This window comes from Apiospora marii, assembly GCF_038362585.1.
Source record: "Apiospora marii strain CBS 49790 chromosome Unknown utg000004l_segment0_segment0, whole genome shotgun sequence".
Lineage (NCBI taxonomy): Eukaryota > Fungi > Ascomycota > Sordariomycetes > Amphisphaeriales > Apiosporaceae > Apiospora > Apiospora marii.
In genome coordinates this window covers 2,330,769-2,355,477 of record NW_027117375.1, presented here as the reverse complement: position 1 = coordinate 2,355,477, position 24,709 = coordinate 2,330,769, and the positions used below count along the sequence as shown (strand labels likewise).

Sequence of the window (24,709 nt, the reverse complement as noted above, 5' to 3'; positions counted from 1 at the left end):
CTATTTTTTATTATAAAATATATTATAATATTTAAAATAATTTTTATTTTAATTAAATATAAAATATTTATATTTAATATTTTTATTATTATTAAATTTAAAATCTTTTAATATAATATTGCTTTTATTATTATTTATAAAATATATTCTTTTATTATTCTAATTTTAAAAATTAATTTAATTACGTTGATTATTATAATTATATTTATTATTTTATTAATCGTTTATTTAATAAAGGATTAAATTTTTTTTAAAATATTTTTTTTTTATTTAAAAATAATATTATTTATTTCAATTATTTTTATATAAGCGTAATAAAGTATTACGAAAATTATACCGAAGGATATAAAAGTTAAAATAAAAAAATAACGATTATAAGGTATATAAGGTTAAGTTTAAAGTTAAGGATTAATTTTAAATTAATATAAGTTTAATTTTATTTAATTAATTATATTAATTAAAATATTTTTAATTATAATCGTTCCTATTTTAATAATTATATTAATCGTTAATATATTAATATAATTATAAAAATAATTTATAATTATTATAAAACTTTATATAAAAATTAATATAATATAAAAATATAATACTTTTTATAAAAGTTATTTAATTTAAATATATATAAATAAAATTAATTAATAAAAGTAATTATAAATATTATTAAATCTCGATATTTATTATAAATTAAATCTAAATTAATATAATATAAATATTAAAATTATAATTATTTAATATTCCTATTTAACGAAAATACCGGATTATTTTAACGAAATATTATTTTAAAATATTAATATTATCGATTATTTTATAAATAATTAAATAAATAGTTATTTATTTTTTAATAATACCGTAAACGTTTAATTTAAATTTATTATAAAAAATATTTATTATTTATATTAACCTTATTTAATATAATTTATCCTTTTAAAATATAATAAATTCCTTATTCTATTAAATTAAAACATTATTTCTAAATAATATTTCAAAAATAATTAAAATTTAATATATTATAAGATTATTTAAATTATTTACGAAACCTTAAATTTATATAAAAAATAAATTAACGTTTAAAAAAATAATATTTTTTTTATTATATATAATATTTAAATTATTAAAATTATCTTAATTAGGATTAAAAACTTTTAAATTTTTATATTTTAAATATAAGTCTAACGCTTTTTATACCTTAAATATTAAAAGGTTAATTAAAAACGAAAACGGGTTAAATATAAAAAGAATATTTATTAAAAATAATAAAATTAATTAATTATTATTAATTAAAACGGCGTTAATTTTTTTATTTATATTATTATTAATTTTATTTTTTATATTCTTAATTTTTTCAAATAAAATAATTCGTAAATTATTAAATATAATATTTATATTATTCTAAATAATTTATATAACGTTTCTTATAAAATTTAAGAATTTATTAATTATAACTTTAATACGGCTAATATAATTATTAAAATTTAAAATTATTTTTTTATTAATATTAAATTTATAATAAATATAGCTAATTATTTTAAATTTATTTCTTTAATTAATAAATTCGCCTTTTCGCGGTTAATTTAAAGCCGGTTTCGAGTTTAATACGATTACCTAGTCGATTATTACGTTTTTAAAATCGGAATAAATTATAAAGCGAAGAAACGTTAATTTATTAAACGCGTCGAATAATTTATTAAAAACGTTAATAAAAGGTATATCGAGATATTTATTTAATATTAAATTTAATATAAATAATTAATAAATTTATAATTAAATAATAAATAAAAATAAAAATAAAATATGAATATAAAATAAAAATAAAAAGATAAAATTATTAATTTTTTAATATATCGAAACTTTAATTAAAAAAAAAAATATTTTTAAATTAATAAATATATATTAATAACAATTATCGAAACTTTACCGATTATAAAAAAAATTATAATATTTATAATAATAATAATAATAATTACCGAAATTTTATATATTAAAATTATTTAAAATTAAATTAGTATACGCGATTAACCGATCGATAAAAATACTTATTAAGTTATGTTCGTAAGGATTTAAAATATTTAATTAATTAATTCGTTAAATTTAATTTCTTAAGTTATTATAAATAATCGCAATTTAACTTTATATATTAAAACTTTAACGAAATTAATAATAATATAAAAAACGTACTAAATTTTTAACTTTTTAAATTAATTATAAATATAAATAAACGTTTTATAAAAATATTATTATTTAATAAATTAATTAAAAAGATATAAATATTAATATATTTATATATATATAAAGAAATAAAAAGAAAAAAAAAACGTTAATTAATTAATAAGTAAAATAAATTTAAAAGGTAAACCGTTTCTACTTTTAAGGACCGCCTGCTTAATTAAGTTTAATACTTAATCTCTCTCCACTATCTATCTTATCTAGGTGGGTCCCCCTACTGGGGCCTATCATGAGACCTGTTGGTATAGTACGAGGAATAGTCGCTTACGCATTCCGGTGGTGCTTTCTAGTGTGTATGTGGTTACTATAATGGACATATAGGTATAGGTTCCCTCTTAAAAAATTGTTAAATTTTTAAATTAGATATACTTTTTAATTAATAATATTAAATAAAAAACTACCCTTTTAAACCTTATTTTTATATTATAATATTATTATATATATATTAATTAATATATTTAATTTTAAAATATATTAATTTAATTTAAAAAAGTTTAAAAATATTATAATATTAATTAATAATAAGTTTATATTATAGCTAACTTATATTTACTTATACATTTAGTGTAATTTTATTAACAAGCCGCAATATACCTATAGGGGTTCGAATTTAACAAACTTTCAAGGGGTTAAGTGTACAGTACACTCTCGTGGGACGCCCGCACTAAAATGATAATGCCCGCTTCGAATCGATGTTGGTTGCTTCATCAGAATTGTACATTCCAACTTCCATCGACTGGCAGACTGGGTGGTCCGGACTTTGAAAAGCTAGGGCGCTGGTGCCTAACTCTAATTGCCTGCGTCTGGCGCTAGCATCAGACGGTCCAGACTTGCCTGCCTGCACTTAAGGCAGAAGCCTACCTAGCACGTGCCTTCGCGTTTTCGATTTTGTTGACTTGCCACCGAGTCGCGCTGCCTCCAACACGCCCCTCAACCCAAAATCCATCTCAGTCTCTGAGGCAATTGATCTTCGATTTCTTCACACTCCAATCTTTGACCCAAGTAGAGTATAATTGTCCTTCCTTATCAGATCAATTTGTCGGAACAAGAGACACCTCTCGACATTCAAGATGTCTGAAGAGTACGAAGATGTGCAGGATGGGGACGAAAGTGGCATGACTGGCCCTGGCGCACCTACGCCACTCTCAGCACTTGAGGTATGCATCGAATTTTTATCACAACCAGTCTTTGCGGCGAACTGACTTGCTCGAAAAAGGGTGTTGCGGGTCTTACGAAACGTGATATCCAGTTGATCACAGATGGCGGTTTCCAGACTGTCGAGTCTGTTGCTTACACGCCGAAGCGTGTACTTGAGCAGATCAAGGGCATTTCCGAGCAAAAGGCCACTAAGATCTTGACTGAAGGTAAGTCTGGAAACCCGATGCCCATGGCGGCCTCCCACAATCCACTCGGTGGGCAAAACAGACGAATATACTGACATTACTACAGCCTCAAAGCTGGTGCCAATGGGCTTCACAACGGCCACAGAGATGCATCAGCGGAGAAGTGAGCTGATCTCCATTTCCACGGGCTCCAAAAACCTTGATACCATGTTGGCCGGTGGCGTCGAGACCGGGTCAGTTACCGAGCTCTTCGGCGAATTTCGTACCGGCAAGAGCCAAATCTGCCACACGCTGGCCGTCACCTGTCAGCTTCCCTTTGACATGGGCGGCGGCGAGGGCAAATGCTTGTATATTGACACCGAGGGCACATTTCGGCCTGTGCGCCTGCTGTCTGTTGCCAATCGGTTTGGTCTGAATGGAGAGGAGGTGCTGGACAACGTTGCCTACGCACGAGCCTACAATTCTGATCACCAGTTGCAACTCTTGACTCAGGCTTCGGCCATGATGTGCGAGACGCGCTTCTCGCTTCTGATTGTGGACAGTGCCACGTCACTCTACCGAACGGACTTTCTGGGCAGAGGCGAACTGTCATCGCGCCAGACGCATCTGGCCAAGTTCATGCGTACGTTGCAGAGGTTGGCAGACGAGTTTGGCATTGCGGTTGTCATCACCAACCAGGTCGTTGCTCAAGTTGACGGTGGACCGAGCGCCATGTTCAATCCGGACCCAAAGAAGCCGATTGGAGGTAATATTATTGCCCATGCCTCGACTACCAGAATCAGCTTGAAAAAGGGTCGCGCAGAGACGCGTATCGCAAAGATTTATGACAGTCCTTGCTTGCCAGAAAGCGACTGTCTGTTTGCTATCCAGGAGGATGGTATCGGAGACCCAGCTCCCAAGGACGTGGAAAAGGACTGAGTGGGCGGGCAATTGGAGATCATCGGCAGAGATCTCTACTTGAATTAGATAATTCCATGATGATGTTACGACATGGATGGATGGATACATTAGCATAGCTTTTGGCGTTGGGACGTTAGATCTGCATTCATTCTTGCATTTTTGCTTTGAATCTGGCACCTTGTTTGCCCCCGTTGAAGCAGAGTTTTAATTACGTGTTGCAAGCGCGGTTCGCGTGGAATGCAATGTTGTTTTACTGCTTGTTATTTTGGTAAACTGGCCCCCCCCCCCTTTCACTGCCTGATGTTATCACCAAATGAATATTTCCGTCCACAGAAGCTAGCTCCCTTAGAAGAAAAACAAAACCTGGCTATCTTGCTTAGGTAGCCTTTTCTTCCTGTGATGGCAAAGATAAGCAGATGCCCCTTTCCTTTCGTAAATAAACCGTATTTCATGTCTAATTGTGGAATGGACAATATAAAGATTCTTGAAATTCACGTGTCCCTGAGGTACTGCTTAAGCTGTAAAGCAGTTAGTATTTATATGTACCTACATACATGTACATACATACAGTTGATGTCCACCAGGTAGGTGCCTGCGGTCCACAAATTCCAAGCTCAATTGCAAGTCGTGCCAAGCCTAAGCCAGCCTAAAGCCAGCCCGAGCTTGGGCGGTTGCCGATAGCATAGCAATGCAAACATCGGCCAAACAAATCCATTCGATAATTATTCTGAAAGCTCTCCATCACCGCGTCCTGGCCCATTATAGCATCACAAACCGCGCCCAACATCGCAATCACCCCAGCACCACCGATTATACTGCGCGCTGCCAGAGCGCAGCCTTGATGGGCTCGGCATGGCTTCCAGGGAACTCTTGTATCTTCACAAGGAGACAAAATTGAATCTTGAGCCGACTTCAAGCTCCTACCTCGTCGATGTTAAGCTCCCGTCCGTCAACTCTCAAGGCCGTCGCGGCCCCATCCGGGCCAACAACACAGAGGACGAGAAGGTCTTCCGAATACAAAACTGCGCGACAGCCTCGTCTGTCTACCACCGAAAGCATCATGCTGGCCCTAAGAGTTTCTTGTGGAGGGTCCTGGACGACAACACCGTCCTCAACCTGCGCGCCGTAGATGTTGGTAGGACAAAGAAGGGCCCCGAGGCCAACGTAGTCCTCAATCTTCGCTTCCCGCACCCCATCCGCCCTTCCTGTGTCGCGTTTGCCGACCCCAAAGACCACGATGCGCTCACTGTTTTCGTGGTGGACCGGACGAATCACCTCTACACCTTAACTTTGCGACCCGATCATTTCCGCAAACCATCTGCTTCCGAAGCTGGTCTCGCCGACTCGTGCAAGATATACACGTCTTCCGGCTTCAGCTTCAAACATCCACACAGGCTCCTTGCTGTCAATGACGATCTACTCGTCGTCACAGTACACGACGGTGGTAACATTCGACTGGACCGGAACAAGGCTCATGATGGTGAGTTTACAACAATAACAACATCAACACTGTTGTCGCTGCATAGCTAACTCAGATCTAGCTTCGAGCCATCCATGGAAAGAGACATTTTACAACTCCAAGGGATGGACCCAAGGCTTCAAGAGCTTCCTGAAAGGCAGCCATACCGTTAAGTACGGGGGTGTCAACATGGATCTGGCCGCAGCAACCTCGGTAGCTGTTTCCGACTTCGGTCTCAACGACAACAATATCTTCATGTTCACAGTTTGCCTCGATCATCGGCTGCGTGCTTGGGATCTCAAAACCGGGCAGATCCTTGAAGCTAGAGACTTGCTGGATGCGGAACGAAACCCTCAGGAAGTCGGCAAATGGACTATCGACCCATCGCAGAGCAACCTGATTCAGATCGTCGGCTCGACAGACGGAAAACGCACGGGTGTCACGTATTCCCCCATTGGTACCGGCGAATTCAAGTTCTGGAACATCGAAGCCGACCAAGAAGGTTTGACGATCCGTGACTTATTTCCGCGTGCGCGTCTGATTCCTTCACCTCCCTCTGGATCAGATGTGTGGACTGTCGCCGATTTTGTGGTTGCGCAAGACGCATCACGGGAAATTCAGATCTGGATTTTGTGGAAAAACAATATGAACCACCAGGTCCAACATCTCGTATCCCCGATCCATGATGTGGAAGATGCCTGGCAATCGGGTTGGACAGCCGCTGTTCCGGACCGTACAAGTCCCCGGGCACCAGAATTCAATGCGTGTGACCCTACCGATGTTTCGGAGAAGTGGTTGGAAGTGATACTTTATCCTGGTAGATTCACACGGGCCACGCTTGAAACCGCCCTTTCCATATACGAGCGAGGTCTCGGGACCCGGAAAGAGACGTCTTCGCGAGCTAGCCAGGGCTTGGCTGAGGCTATATGCTCTGCTATCGCATCTACTTCATCGCTAGATCGAAGCTCGTCGGGCGGTATGGACTACGAATCATTCCGAAATTCGAGCGACCAGCAGTGGCGATGGTTTTGTCGCTTGGTCCTGGAACTGGACAAGCAACGTGGAGAGGCCCTGGCCTTGACATTCGATGCCGACTCGGACCTGACATGGGTAGTTTGTGCAGACAGCTTGTCTGCCATTCGGGAATGCAACCAGTTGGAGCAGATCTCCCACAATCCTACGGCTAGCTACGAAGGACTGGACCTCGTAGCTTCCCTTGTCACCACTGGTTTGACATTTTTCGATGGGTTCTCGGACAGCATGCGTGACATATGCCATTCAGTACTTCGCTCGGAACTCTTTGAGGACTCGCCCAAGACGGATCGCGAACGGATCCAATATTTCTCAGACAAAGCCGGATTCTGGCGGCAGACTTCCGACGAGGACTGTGCCGTAGTCACCGACGCCTTTGGGCCAACCTTCCAGGCCGTGGTCCCTGATTTGTACCAGAAGCTTTCCGAGCTTATGGACCCCCCTGCAGATTCGATGCGGGACAGTCAGGAGCCCTTGACCGAGTTTGGACGAAAGATGGCTGTGAGAGCAGTCCAACAGATGGCTGAGTTACGATGGAATATCTGTCTCAGCCAACTGATCCTCCTAGTTCATATGGAGTTCGAATTTGACAACCCCGAAGACGCCCTGAGCAGGAGATTGGACATTGGCACGGTCTACCGGTATCTGATTAGATGTCTACGGAGACTTGAACTAGTTCGATGGCTGGCGAAGACACAAATCACGGTGCCGCTAGCAAAAACAGAGAGATCGAATTCGGTGGGAAGCTCGCCAGTTGCTGCAAAGCGCACAGGGGAAGACACTCAATCTATCACGACGCTGGAGTGGACCACGGGCCACCTGCTGGAAGTTCCGGATATGGGTTCCCTCTCCCTTGGCATCACCGACATTGCTTCCAATTTCTGTACCTCGGATAGCAGCATTGAGCTGCCGTCGCAGAATCTGCAGTGCGCCCTTTTGGTCCAGAGCAGGTCGGACTTGGCCGCAGAGCTGGCTCCGTTCTCAGAACTTGACCCCTTTTCTACCTATGTGCAAGGACGCGTCCACCTTGCGCAGAGGGATTTCACCACAGCTGCCACGTATTTCAAGAAAGCAGCATACGGTCTCAGTAAGGATTGCTCGTCGTTCTCTTCTAATCACTCACTAACTGCTCTCACCACAGGCGTCACTCGAAAGCATGTAGACAGGCAAAGTAGCGGCTTGCTTGATGATACGGAATGGCGATTGTTCTACTCGGGACTCCCACGATACTACTGCCACATCGTAGCCCTTTTGGAGAGACAGAGAGCACACTCATACGTTGTGGAGTTCGCTCGGCTAGCTCTCGAGTTTGTCAATGACAATACACCAGATGCCGCCGAGATGCGGACGGAGATTCAAAGCCGCTTGTTCAGCGGCGCCATTGGCGTTTCTCAGTTCGACTTGGCTCATTCTACGCTGGTAGCCATGTCCGACCATGCTCTACAGCACTCGTGCCTGCGAACACTTATCCAGAAGATGTGTGACAACTTGCATAATGCCGAGCTTGTCCAGCTGCCTTTCCCCAGCCTGGAGAACGCGGTCGACGACATTCTCGCTCAAAAGTGCCTGACCACGCAGGACGTTGTTACCGGCGTCCCGTACCACCAGATCCTCTACGCATGGCGCATCAAGCGCAATGATTACCGTGGAGCGGCATCCATCCTGTTGGATCGTATACATAAATTGCAGCAGCTCGGGGAGGCGGATGAGCAGAATGGCGATGACGTCCTGGATACGGCTGTGACGAGACAGTACCTCATGCTGATCAATGTTCTGAGCTGCGTGGATCACAAGCAGGCGTGGATCGCGACAGAGGAGCCGCTGCCCAAAGACCAATCGGCAAACGGCACGCCGAAGAGGAAAGTGGTAACGTTGGCCGATATCCGCAGCAAGTACCAGGCTGAGCTGGACCGAGTTGCTGCCATACAAAACAACCAGTTTGGGTTCGCCGCAGGGGACGAGATGGACGTTTTGTGATGAGAGAAGTGAAAAATGAATAGCGAGAGGACAGGCGGTTTCTTACAAGCAGATCTCGACCGATGGTGTATAGTATCAAAAACGTCGTTGCTGATTAATGATATATTTCGGTGGTCTCATGTGGTGTTTGCTTGATGTCTTGGCTTCCGGGGACAGTAGGATACAATATGAAAGGGCTGCTGAGGGGGCCTATGATGCGTAATGATTTGGATATTGTCCGTATTTTTATTACAGGAGTGCCTCTAAAGACCTATAAACGCCATGCCACCCATGCTCAAGAATTCGCCAACAACTGCCTAAGTACAAAAAGGGGGAGGAGGGTCAGTTAGTTACCCACCCTCTGCAACGTTTCAGTTCTATCCCTCAACGGGCATTGGCATAGGACGCGCGGGATCAGGGACAGCTGTGATTTGTGATTGGCCCTGTACGACATCGGGTGCTTGCCGGTAAAGGATGATTTCAGACTGCTTGAAGTATCTCCTAGCGTCCTCATCTATCAGCACCAGACTAAGGTAGTACCGCGTAGAGAACTTCTTGTTGACGTCCCGGAAAGTCGGCGTCAAGTCAAATCCGCCCAGGAAGAGGCGGATAGGGATGGTCTCGCCTCGGGAAGGAGAACCGTCCATAATCTGTAGGCCGGATCTGTCAGTATTACACCTCACATATGGATATCTTGGGATGGTTATGGGAGCTTACTTCGAAGCGCACGAGCGTTTCGCTCTCGTTGTACTGGTTCGGGGCGGCGCCCGTGGTCTCGCGCCGGATGATGCTCAGCTCCATGTGCTTGATCTTGAGTCGGACCAGCAGGAAGTAGATGCGGCCGACAATAACGTCTTTCAGATGGTACTTGCTCTTGGAGTACTCGAACTCGATGTGGAGGCAGTCCTCGATTCCCACGTCCATCTTGATGCTGCTGTTGATCTCCGGGGGGATGCGATAGCTGTAGACCCAAATGTCCTTTTCGCGGATGACGTCGGCCATGCGGCGGGAGACGGTGACGCGGACGAGATAGCGCAGCTTGACGTTGATGCCGTTGTAGGACTCGTACTGCTTCTCCACGTTCTTAAAGTTGAAGTCGAACGTCTGCGGGTGCTGCAGCTCGCCGGGCGCCGCGAGCTCCTGGTTGAGCGAGAGGAATTCGTAGTGGTTGCCGCGGTCGAAGAACATCTCTGAGGGGCGTCTTAGTTTCTTCTTCACGGTGTCGATGCCTGTACATGAAAGAGGACAAAGATAAAGTCAAGGGCAAACTGAGGGGGAAGGGGGCGGTGGTTGGCCATGGTGACAGTTTGCGCAGTGTTGTCGAGAGAACGGAACGAACGAACGAACGAACGAGCGGAGAGGGATGGGAAGTGGATTCATTGCTGGTGCTGCTGGTGCTGCTGCTGTGATTGTTGTTCACGTACCTATTGTGCCGATAAACTGCACCTTGATGCCTGTGTGTTCTAACCTTTTGCCGTCTTTGGGTCGTATCGTCACAGCGCCCTTGACGCTCTCGCCGTCCATGTATAGCGGCGCCTTCTCCCGTCGGTTCTTGTCAAGCTTGACGTCGACCATGGAGCGCTCGTCGGCATCTTCGAGGACCACGTCGATGTCGACGGGGGTGGCAAAGAAGTACGACATGGCTGAGAGGCTCAATTGGATAATTGGGTGGGAGGTATAAAGTGGTATGGAAAGCAGAATGCGATGCCTGGCCGTCTCGCTCTCGTCGCAACGCGCAACCTAGCTTCAAGAGTGCCTGTGCCTGGGGGAGAAGGTGGAGCGCTGCGGGTTGCTCTGCTGCAATCGTCACTGCGGTACGGAGTACGTAGACAGGCTCACAGGTACCTACCTTGCTACCTCTTTAGACGAGCTGACAGGGGCAAACAGATAGACAGCCGTAGGTGGCTACTCATCGGCAGGCCGCAGTTTGAACGCCGACTGACGCATGTGGGGATGTCGGTGCTCACCAAAGACCGGGAATCACCAATTAATGGGCGAAGAAGAAAGACGGCCAATCAACTTGCAGTATGATGTACAGTGAAAATTGTTAGAAGACAAATCGATTAATTTAAAGATTCAGCTGGCATCCGTGTTTTCAGATCGCAACTCTTCATGGAATGAGGAAGACAATTCTATCAGATACCTAACACATAGGGAGGAAGCTTGGGCACCCTATTCCAGCGTACATACCTCTTAATCAGCTCCTGCATGCTATCTGGAGAACATATTCGTGTGAAGTGTATGCTGCATATCAATAATAACCGGGAGGGCCTCACTCGCGATAGCCAGAGAAATTGCATTGAAGGAATCGCATTACCTTTGGAACCTGCAATGGCAGTCAAGATGCAAGTATCCATCAACAAGCAGCCAGCATGCCCGCACTTACAGATGTACCTATCAAATGTGTAGGCGTATATCCAGTACTTTGCATGTAACGGAAATCCAGGCGGCAGGAGATAATAAGTGGGCCGTGATCAGATTGGAGCTTGCCTGCCTCAGCCAAAGTGTTTATGGTGGGGTCGTTTCTCTCCAGCCACGTCAATCAGCCACAGCGCGATCCGATAAGGTGCAAGTGTGCCCTAGTGTGCCTCGCCTTTCACAATTTTTTACGAGTAATTTTTGGTGCGGGCTAAGCACTCTCACTCCGAAATTGATTGAATCTATCTCGACGTTTGGCTTGTGGCCCCGAAATTGGACTTCACATCACCGCATCTCAACTCCCTCAGGTATGCACATGTCCCCAGACATTCCACTCCCGACCTGTCTTGCCGTCGTCGACACTCTCGAGATCCGATTTTCTCGAGAATCGCAGCAATAGCTCTGGCAACAAATAACTAACTTCAGCCCTTCTGAACACACAGGTCGACATCCGCCAACCCCGACGACAAGATGCGTTACATTCACAGCGAAGAGACCCTGGAGGTGCCCGAGGGCGGTACGTGATCCTGATTTTTTCCCTTGGGAGGATTTCAATTTTTGGCAACTTGCGCGCTGCATATGCGGTATTGAAGGGCACGCAATGGATTTTCGACAAGCAGGGGGGAAAAGATTCAACGAATGCGACATTCACCCATCGATCAATATGCTGACCTGGTTTCTCTGCGAATAGTCTCGGTCCAGATCAAGGCCCGTAACGTCACCGTTACTGGTCCCAAGGGTATGCAATGTCCCGAAACCCGGCGTCGGTGATTTGTCTAACGGAGGAAACAGGCAAGCTGTCCAAGGACCTGAGCCACTTGGCTGTCAACTTCTCCCACCCCAAGAAGAACGTTATCGGCATCGAGATCCACCACGGCGCCCGCAAGAATGTTGCCGCTCTCCGCACTGTCCGTACCCTCATCAACAACCTGATCACTGGTGTGACAAAGGGCTACAAGTACAAGATGCGTTACGTCTACGCCCATTTCCCGATCAACGTCAACATCGACAAGAACTCCGAGACCGACTGCCACGAGGTCGAGATCCGCAACTTCTTGGGTGAGAAGATTGTCCGCCGCGTCGTCATGCGCCACGGCGTCGACATCGAGCCCTCCAAGAACCAGAAGGATGAGTTGACGCTCACCGGTATCTCCCTGGAGGATGTCTCACAATCTGCCGCCGATATCCAACAGATCTGCCGTGTCCGCAACAAGGATATCCGTAAGGTAAGAGAAACTACGGCTACTGATCTAGCTTTAGGACACGCTTGCTGACATTACCCGCCTCGCAGTTCTTGGACGGTCTGTACGTGTCGGAGAAGGGCCACATCGAGGAGGAGGCTTAAAAAGGGCGGAAATGGATCGGACGTCATGGTTTCTTTGCTGCTTTTGGGTCTCATTAAGGAGTGACCGGGGTTCTACATTTGCATCACTTACGTGGCAAGATTAGCTACGAAAATGGAACGGATCCTTTACGAAGCACATCTCGATCTCCCCAAATGTGACACCAATGAGCCTCCCTTGGCCCACGGAGCAGCCGACTCGACTCCAGATAGGATGCTCGGCATCTTGCGAGGACGCTTGCTAGCTGAGTTCGGTACAAGAAGGTTCATCTACGCGTTGATCTTCTCGGGTTATGGAGTCCAGTATGGGTGACGATGTTACGATTGTAGCTACTCGTGGATCACCAAGTTCACTGGTAATATACACAGTTAAACCAGCCATCTTTTAAGCAGGGCCTATGATGTTACATCAAGGGATGCACCCATGTCGTTTTCGTGATTCATCCGTATGCATTGCTGCCTGCAATCCAGGCATGTCTGATATGTAGAGCACGAGTCAAGAAATTTGATAAGTACCTGCTATGATGACCAAATGTTGAGTTATAGAACGGGTATCTTATCATTGTACCAAGTCTATGTTGCGAAGGAGAATTCTCACAAAAATACAAAAGCAAGCGGAGCAAATCTTAATTCCAGGAACTCCATATGTCCAGGAGAAGAAGAGGCAATCGTATATTCCTTTCTCATACCCGAGACATTCTCATTGCGTCTCGTCCAGTCCCAAACTGATAAATCATTGGGTCGCATATATTCATTCCGTCCTTCCTTCGTGTTCTTCTTCGTCACTCGAGGGAAATCCGGTTTTTCCCCCAACCTTCTTTTCCAGAAAAACATACGTCTCATCTCATCTTGTTCCGTTCCGTTCGTCTTCCTCGTGGAAAACAATTACTCGTGAAAAGTGCCATATAACTCTTTCAAATGGGGAAAATCAAGTGGGACCAACCAACCAACCAGCCTTCCTCTTGATGTCCCAAAACAAATCCAGAACGCCGGGGGGTCATGATCTGTGTCGCGTGATGTTGGTGCAGGGGTGTTTGTAATCTAGTGTTGATATGTGCTGATTCGGAGGTTTGCTTATTATAGACAGATCGGTATTGTGGGTGTATGTGTTTGTGTGGGTTGGAGAGAGGATCAAATATGCATCCTTAAAAGGAGAAGGAGTATGTAATGTTTGAATGTGTCACAAGGTTCCGAGGCATGCAAGTCGCTTATGAGCGTCTCGTATGCCGCGACACGCGGGAATGCGATGCCCGCGTTCCCCTGGAGTGTCGAGACCGGCGCGTCCTGCGGTCAGAGCTAGCACTACCTGTTTTGGCCAGTCAGTTATTGGATTGTCTTCATATGTCCCGGGGTAGTTGTGTGGGTGAACTTACTAGGGCTGCTCGCAGTGTAGGAGTCGGTGTAGTAGGAACTGCTCCAGTTACTCCTGGGCGGCTTGTGCACCTTCTCCTCCTTCTTCTTGTCGCCTCGTCGGAGGCCGAGAAGCAACAGCGCAGCACCGCCGGCGGTGGCGAGCCATCCGGCACCACTCGACTTGTCCTTCTCTCTCCGCGAGGTAACCGTGGCCGGGCGGCCACCGCCAGGGGCGCCGCCGAACCATGTCCGGTGAGCGGGACGTCCAGCGGCAGCGGCACTGCCATGGCGAGAGTAACGCTCCTCAATAACCTCGATCCTTTCAGTCTTCCGGTCCTTCTTCTTGCCGCCGAAGAGCGCACCCCAGAGACCGCGGACGATGCAGAAGAAGCAGAGCAGCAGCAGCAGGATAACACCGGCAATGGTGCCCACCACGATACCCGCAATAGCGCCGCCGCTCAGCGAGTTGTTGGTGGTGGTGACAGCACCGTCGGTGCTTGTCGGCTCGGCCGTTTGGCTGGCAGCAGTACCTGTGGACTCATAGATGGTCGAGCCACTGGTGACGCGATACGGGGCGGAGTACTGAGTCGTCACCACGCCCACGGTTGTGCGTACGGTCGTGCCCGTGGTCCACAATACACCGCCAGGGTTCGGCATGCACTGGCCATTGTGCTGACAGAACTGCTGGTTGGTGCAGCAGATGGGCCCGCAAGCGATCTGCCCTGTGCCCGGTTTCGGCACGCAATCGGCACCGCCGACACCAGCGCCGACTCCCTCTGTGGCGCCGGGCGCGTAGGTGCTGAACGTGCTGGTGTATGTCTTGGTTTCGGTCCATGTGGTCGTGTGGAAATTGTAACCTCCTCCGCCGCCTTGGGTCGCGCAACCTGCTATGCCGGCCGACGTGTAGCACTGTTGACCTTGCGAGCAGCAGTATTGGTTGTCGGCACCACAGTAAGAATCGCATGCGCGCTCCATGATGTAGCCATAGCCCAGGTCGCGGAGCTCATCTTTGGGGTAGGGCGACGCGGCGGTCAGGGTGGAGGTGAGCAGGAGAGCCACCAGGCACGGCTGTTGCCGCGGTGAGAATCGCATTGTGACGGTTGTGAGCTCTGGCAGACTCGGGGTGAGCTTGCTGGAATGTTGGCGCCCACGATGGGTAATGAGTGAGTGAGACAAATTGGGCCTCTTTCTCACTCTCACTCTCCTCGCTCTCGCTCTCGCTCTCTCAGTCTCCGTACTGGAGCCGCCAAGCTCAATTGACAGTCCGAGTCGCAAAGGCCGTGATTTCCACTGAATCTCGGTGTACGAGTAGATAGGACAGGAATTAGGATGAGAGAAGCACGGCGGAAAGCGCCAGCAAGCTTCAACTCAATAAAGTTGGTCTTTAATGTGAGTTGTTGTAAGTGTGACCAGGTATGATGACAGGGAGGGACGCTCAACGAGGGTGAGAACTTGGAGTATGCGTGTAAGTAAGTCTGGAGGTTAGAGCATGCAAGACAAGACTTGCAAAATGCAAGACAAGACAAGCAAGACAACAATCAGCAGGAGGAGATAGAGATGGCAGGATGGATGGGGAGAAAAAGACACAATCAAGGGTCAGTCTGAATCAGGGTACTACTAATGCACGACTTGCGTCCTTTTGGGCCTTGATTGGGGCTTTTTCTTTTCCCAACCTCTTCTCTTATGACCGTCTGCCCAAAAAAGTCGCGGGGTCGGGCAGTTCGCGACGCTGGATGGTGGTGTGTCATAGGCGATCTGCCCAAGAAAAAACAGAGGGGGCTGGCTGGTCGGCAGCTAAGGGCAGGGGTGCTTCGCTATTCGACCCAGTCAGTCAGCCAGTCTTTCTTCATTCACTTCACTTAATTCAAGTTCGGACGATGCCAGGGAGCACTCGTCCTCTTTTTTTTCTGCTCTCTGCTTCAGTTGTTCGGTTTCTACCACAATTGATTTCCACGCATGCTCTCGGTTAGGTACTCGGTGGTATGTAGGTGCAGTTTGAACGGGACAAGTCTTTGGTACCTAGTAATGATGGCGAGGTGAGTGAGTTGGCATGCAGCAAGCACACCACGAGAGAGCTGCAGACAGGATCTGGGATCGTTGCCGGGTGCTAGGCCTGCTTTACAGCGACCGGGATGGTTGACTGGACGACAACTAACAGCCCGATAGAGTTGCGAGACAGGGGTCTCTCTGACAGCTATCTGGCTGGAGCGCGTAAGCGTGTAGCCGGGCGATTGCCAAGTAGTTCGTATCCTCCAAGCTGGGCCTCACCGTTTCCCAGTTCCAATCATGCGCAACTACTTGCTACTCCATCAAAGTAACTCGGGCTCCGTCATTGCAGATCGTACTATGGAAACCAAATCCATTATTCAGGAACCGGCGCCCTGCCATAGGTCATCTCGAACGCAGTATAGTAGTATATGTAGCATGGACTTGCTGAATATACTCTCGTCCATCAAGGCCTCGGAACGGAGCGGGCGTTCCAAGGTTCTGGGTCCTTGTACCTGACGTCTCTCTACCTAAGCTTTTATCAAGTAGGCAAAGTACAACCTTGCTTCGTTTCGAAACGACCTACTATCGTTGCAAGTCGGTTTCGGTGCGATGACGTTCGAGGAGGCAGCCCGAAGATTTCCTCTCACGATATGTCCTGAACGTGAACCCAAAGCAAGCTCTTACACCAACACGCATACACATGCGTTGCTGGTATGATTGCATCTGCCTACCTTATAGGTATATTCGCACGTGCAGTGGATGCAATCACCTGTTCCCTGTGAAACGTTCACGCCCGCCGCTTACGTGCAGCAACCAGTCGCCCGAAAAAGAAGGCTCGAGAAGAGGGAGACGGAGAGGGCATCTTGAAATTGCCAACAATGAGAAGTTCAGGAATTATCTTGAGTAACACCGACTGCAGGGCGAGCCGTCTGTCTCCCATCGTCTAAAGGTGGAATACGGATGATCGGTAACTCTCATGGTGGTTACACTGAAAGTAAGTGCTCTTGATCAGTCCTGGTATACAATATACTTCTCTTACGGTCCTTCAGAGTGCAACTGGATGTGATCACCTCCCTAGTAGTCAAGTTATCCAATGCCAAGACCGACACGTTTACAACAAGATCCATGATACCGCTTGAACACTGCACATGCAAATAGACATGAAGAGGACTTCTTGTATCCAGAATGTATCTGATTAGGTGGGCACATGTGATTCTAATATATTATATACATTCGGCGGTATATACCACCGTCCTTTGTTTGCACGGCGACGCATCAAGCGAAATCGATACCGGCAATATGGTCCTGCAAGTTTGAGTGGTCATCTCGCGGCAACAAGCCAATCAATCACTCAGACCACGAATCTCTGGTTCAAGATCTGACAACGAGGTCCACGCTGTTGTTACCCGACATGCAGCCGTCAGTAAATACCAAATGAGTTGAATCTATACTCATTTGGTCTATGGCAATATCTAGAACCATCCAAATCTACCAGTTAATGAGTGTGTAAGTGCGTGCTGTGACTATGTAGCTTGGGTACTTTAGGTAGGTCAGAAGCTGAGTGAAGTGATCTCAGATGCAGAGCCCCACTAAAGCGTCGGCGCTCCAAAAGGCCGCAAGGTCCAGCTGCTTGACGTACCAACGTACGTGCTTGCTGCGGTTGGAGTTGGAGCTTCAAGTTGGAATAGCCACACCATCGACACCAGTCCTCAGACATCAGACCGCACCACCCGCCTGACTCGGGCCACCTCCATTCACTTTGCGCCATCGCATTCAACTTCCCCTCTTCGCTGCCAAACTTCACTTCGCCCACTCGAGAAAGTGTTTCTTGACCACGCCTGAAATAAAGCTATTGGACCGTGTGAGGCCATTACAGGCATCATCATGTCTCTGGATCCGCCTCCGTACCTCGGTTCGCTCCAGAACAACATCAGACAGCGTCCGATACCTTGGGAAGGCGCCGTCCGTGTCGGTACCGTCACCGATGCCCAACTCGCCCAGATCCGAGCCGTAGATAAAGTCAGAAAGGAACAGAGAAAGCAGGTGGTCGAGGCTGATCTGGATGGCTACCGAATACTCTTTGTTGGCGGCAACGGCACGCCGGGCGTGTTCGAGTCGGCAAGCAAGCGCTCCGAGGTGCTTCAATACATCCTGGTGCTGTTGAGCGATTTGCTTGATGGTAAGCTTCCCTCGGTCCTTCCCTCGTTTGCTACCTCATTGTCCACATCCCATTTCGTGCTCTGCGACTTCCAATACTGCATGCCATTTTTCTAATGCTAACCTATGGATATCGTACAGCTGTACCTTCGCTGGCAAAGGCCTTGTTCAAGGACGCAGACCCCTACAAGCATTTCCTACCGCTCCTGGCGCACTCGACCAACCCCGAAGACCCTATCCCCTTACTGACCTCGACCGTTCTGACCACCCTGATGGCGAGATCGCAAGACGAATCTGCCGCAACCGAAAACGCCCTACCCCTGATCTTAAGCTACCTTTGCGGCTTGGCCAAGAACTCAAACGACGCGGGACTGCAGGACATCGCTGTCACCGAATATTCGGCCTTGCTGTATGGGCAGTCTTCCAGGCAGCTATTCTGGAAGCAGAAGAGCGAGACTGTCACCCCGCTTATCGAGATCCTCAGAAAAGCCGCCGGCATTGGCGCCGACACGTCAGCCAGCCTGTGGAGTGGAAGCTCTACTCTCCGGGGTAGCAGTGGCTTTGAGGGCTCACTGGGCGGTGGCGTTGGACTCCAGCTCCTGTACCATGTCCTGTTGGTCATGTGGCAGTTGAGCTTCGAGGCCGAGGATATCGGCGACGAGATGAACGAGTAAGTTGAAACAATATCCACCGGCGAGGTCTTACACTAATCTTGTTGCAGCGAGTACGATATAATTCTTCTATATACCCAGCTACTTCGCCTTTCGCCAAAGGAGAAGACGACGCGCTTGCTTGCGTCTACGCTCTACAACCTGCTTAGCCCCAACTCAAACTCGTTACTCCCGACAGCTGTGCTGGCGAGGCTTCCTGGGGTCCTGCAGAACGTGAGCGGGCGTCACCTGACAGACCCCGACTTGCAAGAGGATCTGGACAAGCTCAAGGAGATGCTGGAGGAATACACAAAGACCAAGACTACTCTTGATGAGTATGTGGCCGAAGTGCGGTCAGGCCATCTGCGATGGTCGCCTCCTCATCGAAACCAAACCTTCTGGACGGAGAACTCGCGCAAGATCCTCGACTTCGAGACGGGCGAGATTCCGCGCCAGCTTGCTGAGATTATGAAGAAGCCTTGGGACAACGACAAGGGAGTGTTGGCTATTGCTTGCAACGACGTGGGCTGCCTCGTCAAGGAAGTGCCCGAAAGAAGATACCAGCTGGAGAAGCTTGGTCTCAAGACACGCGTCATGGAGTTGATGCAAGACCCCGATGAGAATGTACGGTGGGAGAGTCTAAAGGCTCTTGGTGGTTGGTTGAAGTACAGCTTCGAGAGCTAACAAGCCGAAGCTCATGTATAGTTCGTCGTTGATCAATTTGCCCGGGAAAGGCTCCGTTATGATAGCATTGTGTGTTAGCAGAAACTGAATGAAATCCGTCTTCAGATCGAGTCCCGTTCTCACGACTATCTAGTATCATCGTCCGCTGTGCACGACGAGACTTAGCACCCGGTCATCAGGTGAATTCAGATTTTTACTCGGGATTCGGGACAACTCGCATATTGAATTGGCTTCCGATTTGATGTGAGAAGCGTTTCGAATCACCTCGTGACTTTGCTTGCTTTGAATTGCATTTCGGTTAGGTAATTTCAAGCGCCAGCTAGCTGTTATCCGCGGCTCAGCACTACCCCAGATCTCGGTTTGCAGCGGGCGCGGACAAGCGAGGGAGCTACCCCACTCGACCTCCATGAAATCTGGGGCAGGTTTGGGACCGAAAGCGGCGGATTGGCGAGATAGGTGATAGGAGAGGTACCGGCTACTGTAGGGGGCAGGGGGGTTATCGGTAGGATCGGCTACTGCGTGTACCTACATATAAGTAGATAGAAATTGTCTTTCCCTTTGCCCGTCGGCCATTGGCTTTTGGCTGCGGTGCCTACCCAAATCCGATTTGGTGTTGTTTGCTAAGGGATTCCCCTCCTCCCTCTTCACAATGCAGCGATTAACCATCGCAAGAGGTATTAACATCAGCGCCGGCCGCACTGCATCCCGTCTTATCCTCTCCCCCCCCGTATCGACGTTGCCCGCAAGAATGGCATCCCGAGATACAGCAGCACGGCGGTTGGCCGCTACCGCGCAGCACATCCGACCCTACAGTGCCCTTGCCTCCACCGCCACGAGCTTCCCCCAAACCCACGAACAGATTGCCCAGCCGCAGGACACGCCCTGGTTCGTGGACAATGAATTCAAGGCGTCCAAGGCGGACAAGTGGATCGACCTCCACGACCCGGCCACCAACAACCTCGTGACCCGCGTCCCGCAGTCGACCGACGCCGAGCTCCGGGCCGCCGTCGACAGTGCCCAGAAGGCCTTCCCGGCCTGGCGGAACACCAGCGTGCTGGCCCGCCAGCAAATCATGTTCAAGTTCGTCGGCTTGGTACGCGAGAATTGGGACCGCCTGGCCGCGAGCATCACTCTGGAGCAGGGCAAGACCTTTGCCGACGCCAAGGGCGACGTCTTGCGAGGCCTACAGGTTGCAGAGGCGGCTTGCGGCGCCCCTGAGCTCCTCAAGGGGGAGGTGCTCGAGGTCGCCAAGGACATGGAAACGAGATCTTACAGAGAGCCATTGGGAGTTACGGCCGCTATTTGCCCGTTCAGTAAGTCAATTTACTCAATCGAGGTGTATTCTCAAGTTCACGATGCATGGCTGACCAGCTTGTGTCTTTCAGATTTCCCTGCTATGATTCCTCTGTGGTGTATCCCCATTGCCACTGTAACAGGCAACACTTTGGTTCTTAAGCCCTCGGAGCGTGACCCTGGTGCCGCCATGATTCTGGCAGAGTTGGCCCAAAAGGCCGGCTTCCCTTCTGGCGTGATCAACATCATCCATGGCGCCCACCGCACCGTGGATTTCCTTCTGGATGCCCCCGAAATCAAGGCCATCAGCTTCGTCGGTGGCAACAAAGCCGGAGAGTACATTTTCTCCAGAGGTTCTGCCAACGGCAAGCGTGTCCAGGCCAATCTGGGTGCCAAGAACCATGCAGCAGTCCTTCCAGATTGCAACAAGAACCACTTTTTGAACGCGGTCACGGGTGCTGCTTTCGGTGCTGCAGGGCAGAGGTGTATGGCTCTGAGCACTTTGGTCATGGTTGGAGAGACAAAAGAGTGGCTGCCCGAGCTTGCAGAGCGAGCCAAGGCCCTGCATGTCAACGGTGGCTTCGAGGAAGGGGCTGACCTGGGCCCCGTGATCTCCCCCGAAAGCGAGCAGAGAATCAAGTCGCTCATCTCCAGCGCCGAGGAAGAAGGGGCTACCATCCTGCTCGACGGGCGGAACTTCAAGCCGGAGAAGTACCCCAACGGCAACTGGGTTGGCCCTACCATCATCGCCAACGTCAAGCCTCACATGAAATGCTACACGGAGGAGATCTTCGGCCCAGTCTTGGTCTGCTTGAACGTAGAGACTCTGGACGATGCCATCGAGATGATTAACAGCAATGAGTACGGCAATGGCACCGCCATCTTCACCAAGTCCGGCTCAACGGCCGAGACGTTCCGCCGGAACATTGAGGCTGGGCAGATTGGTATCAATGTGCCAATCCCCGTGCCATTGCCCATGTTCTCCTTCACGGGCAACAAGAAGAGCATTGCAGGTGGCGGTGCGAATACTTTCTACGGCCGACCGGGCATCAACTTCTACACGCAGCAAAAGACGGTCACGGCCATGTGGTCCAGCGCCGACGCCATTTCACAAAAGGCCGATGTGGCCATGCCTACACATAGCTAGCCGTGGCAAAGAGTTCTCGGGAGGGTAGGAAAACGTAGGTAGGCAGAGGTGAAGTGTACATCAGAATGTCTCCGATTTAAAGGGAGTTGCGTCGCATTCAAAACGGACAAGTCAGTCAATCGATATTGTTGCTTGCAGTAGTTGCTAATACAAATACATGCACATTACTCCGAAACCCGGTCACGGGGTGGCGAGATCTTGCTCAATGAAGCCCTCTCTCTCTCTTCAATTCTCAATTGAGTAAGCGTTTGTCCATCACATGGGCCGGCTGCTGGAAAATGCCACATGCTTTTGACAATTAAATCCGCGCCTGAATCTGAAATTCTCTCCCAATTGTGCATTGGTGTCACAAAGTCCGGATGCCGCCAGGGATGCCACGAAACGAAGTGCATTGCATACGTACCGTACTTGTTTTCTGCACGCAAGCCTGTCGGAGTGAGCAGGCGCGACTAGACAGGGTAAGTAATAAGTACCGGGGCGTGCCCGACTTCCGACTCCAACAGGCGACCCTCTGCTGACCTCATTGGCATGCCATGGCCAGAAACTTACCTATTTTGTTATATATGCAGACAGACAAGCCAGACACATGAGCCAGCAATGATGGCCGTGGACATAACCGAACGACCTGGGCATGCAGCTTCGTGCCCTACTGCCACCCTATTAAAAGATCTCCCCGATCTACCCCAGGATGTCTTTTTGCTCATCATCACCTACCTGTCCGCCCGGGACAGCGTGGCCTGTCGCAGCATAAGCCACGCTTGGCACGGTGCCTTTACATCGGAAGATGCATCTTTGGTTTTGATGCGATGGCATTTCCCCAGGTCCAGGGAAGCCCGGGTGCTGGCTTTGGGCACCAAACCGCCGGGTGCGAGACGAGAGTCCGCCGCCGCCGTGTTTGCCAAGGTGGCTCGGCGTTATCATCATCTCCGACAGGCCAAGCCGCGCCTCGTCGAGAAGATTGACGTGGTCCAGGAGACAACTCACCCCGAATTGCATCGGGGCGTCGCACCGTGGGACCGCATCCTGCGATGGAACGACAACAAGGCCATCTTCCAGTACAGTGACCCCACCTGGTGCATGGACGACGGGTTGCTCATCTACTCCGGCCTCGACGGCGGGCAGTACGTCGCCTACGACCTGGAAACGCGGCGGCGTTTCCACGTGCCCTTTGACAACGCCGACAAGATTGTCAGGAGGGCGCGGCTGGCCTGTGGTGTCCTCGTCATCGAGTGGTGCGAGCGGGAGCCCTACCACCAATTGAACGAGCGCGAGGTCGTCCACCGCACCTTCGCCACCGCCTACGACGTGCAGCGGGCCCAGTCCCGGTCGTCGTCGCGGTCTCCAAAGCTGGCTATAGTGCGCTCGTCCTCGGACTCGTCGGCTTGGAACATCTTCTTCCGCTCCGAGTGGAAGATCCATTTCCTGGGACTTCCGCTGAACACGACGGACCGTTTCTTCTCTACGCACAGCAACACGCACTACGCACTCTACATATGGCAGCCGCACCGCTCGCCCTGGGGCGACGACGATCCAATCGAGCAGCTCGCCGTCTGGAACATTTCATTCCCCTCGGCCTACCGGCCCTCACTGGACCCGGCCGGTACCAAGAGGCCGGATGCCGACTTGGGACCCTCGGCCATTCAGCGGCTTACGTGGCGGGAGCTGGAAACCATGGGCCTTCGCCAGCGCCACACCCCGGCCATCCGGGACCTGGCTCTGGACGAAAACAATATCTATATACATGAAGAGGAGCACCGCTGGCTCGCCGGCGCGCAATCATCCATCTTCCCTCCGCGGCACCACACGGTGCGCTGCACCGGCTTTCCCCTCGTCGGGTTTGGCCCGATATGGTACGATGAGTGCTGCGCCGATGGTGACGTCCACATGTCCTTCTGCCCTCGGTCTGGGTCGGCGGCCGGACTATCGTTTGATGGCGATGATGATGACGTAGATGTCGATGCGGGCGATGCCATCTCCACACTGCCATCTCCCTCGTGCGGTAAACGCACCTGGCCGGGATACGCTCCTTGCTGGCGGCATGAGGAGTTTCCGTACCTGACTGTCAGCGATATGAAGGACGCGCTAGCCGGTGTCCGGGTCGTGGCTAGGCAGTGCTTCATGGTCGAGGCCCTGTCCGTCTTTATCATACCGCGGATCAGTGTCGAAGACGAGGGCGCCGACGACGAGAACCCAGAGGCCCGGTTCGCTGATGACATGTGGACGGAGCTCATGGGCAAGGGGCGGATCTACGGCGACGAACGGTGGGTTGTTGGGGAGGATGCCGAGGGCAGAATCACGATCGTCCGGTTTTGATATATTACCCTGCTTACGCGAATGAAACATCAAATTGGTGTGACCAATGGCCATAATCCGACCTACCTGCATGGAATGGTGACTAATAAGGACACCAGCCGTATCATCAAGTATGTATTTACTACTGGTACATTTCAGCGTAGGCTGTTTGAAGCAGAGCCTCACCATGCACTCGAACAAGTTCCTCTGCCCGGTGATTAGTCGGCATCTCGGGGCGTAGCAACGAATATGTATTACTTGACGAGAACCAGGGTTTCAGGCCGAGTAACGCCGCATATAAAGGCCGAGATTGATAAGTATACGGCGAATGGTGACGTGAACCGCCAAGGAAGGGAAGGTCGATATGCGTCCTCCCCCACTTCTACAGTACTGTAGGCCTCGGCTGGCTGGCCAGACTAACGAGATATAGAAGCCGGGGCCTTGTGTGGGTTCGCAGGGGGGGGCATC

General features: G+C 48.8%; 8 protein-coding genes across 8 annotated transcripts; 6 read left to right on the top strand and 2 right to left on the bottom strand.

Annotated features, from left to right (window-relative positions):
- Positions 1-3,296: 3,296 nt before the first annotated feature.
- PG985_006673 (uncharacterized protein) lies at positions 3,297-4,487 on the top strand (the record flags this gene model as incomplete). The annotated part of the gene is made up of 3 exons (XM_066826442.1): positions 3,297-3,383; positions 3,443-3,590; positions 3,676-4,487. 3 exons carry the CDS (start codon positions 3,297-3,299, stop codon positions 4,485-4,487), a joined length of 1,047 nt encoding a protein of 348 aa, XP_066686049.1.
- Positions 4,488-5,321: 834 nt separating this feature from the next.
- On the top strand, positions 5,322-8,937 carry PG985_006672 (uncharacterized protein; the record flags this gene model as incomplete). Its single annotated transcript, XM_066826441.1, has 3 exons — positions 5,322-5,949; positions 6,011-8,047; positions 8,102-8,937. 3 exons carry the CDS (start codon positions 5,322-5,324, stop codon positions 8,935-8,937), a joined length of 3,501 nt encoding a protein of 1,166 aa, XP_066686048.1.
- Positions 8,938-9,293: 356 nt separating this feature from the next.
- Positions 9,294-10,557, bottom strand: PG985_006671 (retromer subunit PEP8; the record flags this gene model as incomplete). The annotated part of the gene is made up of 3 exons (XM_066826440.1): positions 9,294-9,566; positions 9,634-10,106; positions 10,341-10,557. The coding sequence occupies 3 exons, from the start codon at positions 10,555-10,557 to the stop codon at positions 9,294-9,296; spliced, it is 963 nt and encodes a 320-aa protein (XP_066686047.1).
- A 1,248-nt stretch (positions 10,558-11,805) lies between these two features.
- Positions 11,806-12,679, top strand: PG985_006670 (60S ribosomal protein uL6; the record flags this gene model as incomplete). The annotated part of the gene is made up of 4 exons (XM_066826439.1): positions 11,806-11,851; positions 12,026-12,073; positions 12,127-12,560; positions 12,626-12,679. 4 exons carry the CDS (start codon positions 11,806-11,808, stop codon positions 12,677-12,679), a joined length of 582 nt encoding a protein of 193 aa, XP_066686046.1.
- Positions 12,680-13,856: 1,177 nt separating this feature from the next.
- Positions 13,857-15,121, bottom strand: PG985_006669 (uncharacterized protein; the record flags this gene model as incomplete). Its single annotated transcript, XM_066826438.1, has 2 exons — positions 13,857-13,960; positions 14,050-15,121. The coding sequence occupies 2 exons, from the start codon at positions 15,119-15,121 to the stop codon at positions 13,857-13,859; spliced, it is 1,176 nt and encodes a 391-aa protein (XP_066686045.1).
- A 2,781-nt stretch (positions 15,122-17,902) lies between these two features.
- On the top strand, positions 17,903-19,509 carry PG985_006668 (vacuolar ATP synthase subunit H; the record flags this gene model as incomplete). The annotated part of the gene is made up of 3 exons (XM_066826437.1): positions 17,903-18,197; positions 18,317-18,845; positions 18,897-19,509. 3 exons carry the CDS (start codon positions 17,903-17,905, stop codon positions 19,507-19,509), a joined length of 1,437 nt encoding a protein of 478 aa, XP_066686044.1.
- A 649-nt stretch (positions 19,510-20,158) lies between these two features.
- PG985_006667 (Methylmalonate-semialdehyde dehydrogenase) lies at positions 20,159-21,949 on the top strand (the record flags this gene model as incomplete). Its single annotated transcript, XM_066826436.1, has 2 exons — positions 20,159-20,822; positions 20,895-21,949. The coding sequence occupies 2 exons, from the start codon at positions 20,159-20,161 to the stop codon at positions 21,947-21,949; spliced, it is 1,719 nt and encodes a 572-aa protein (XP_066686043.1).
- A 597-nt stretch (positions 21,950-22,546) lies between these two features.
- Positions 22,547-24,262, top strand: PG985_006666 (F-box domain protein; the record flags this gene model as incomplete). The annotated part of the gene is made up of 1 exon (XM_066826435.1): positions 22,547-24,262. The coding sequence occupies one exon, from the start codon at positions 22,547-22,549 to the stop codon at positions 24,260-24,262; it is 1,716 nt and encodes a 571-aa protein (XP_066686042.1).
- Positions 24,263-24,709: the final 447 nt, after the last annotated feature.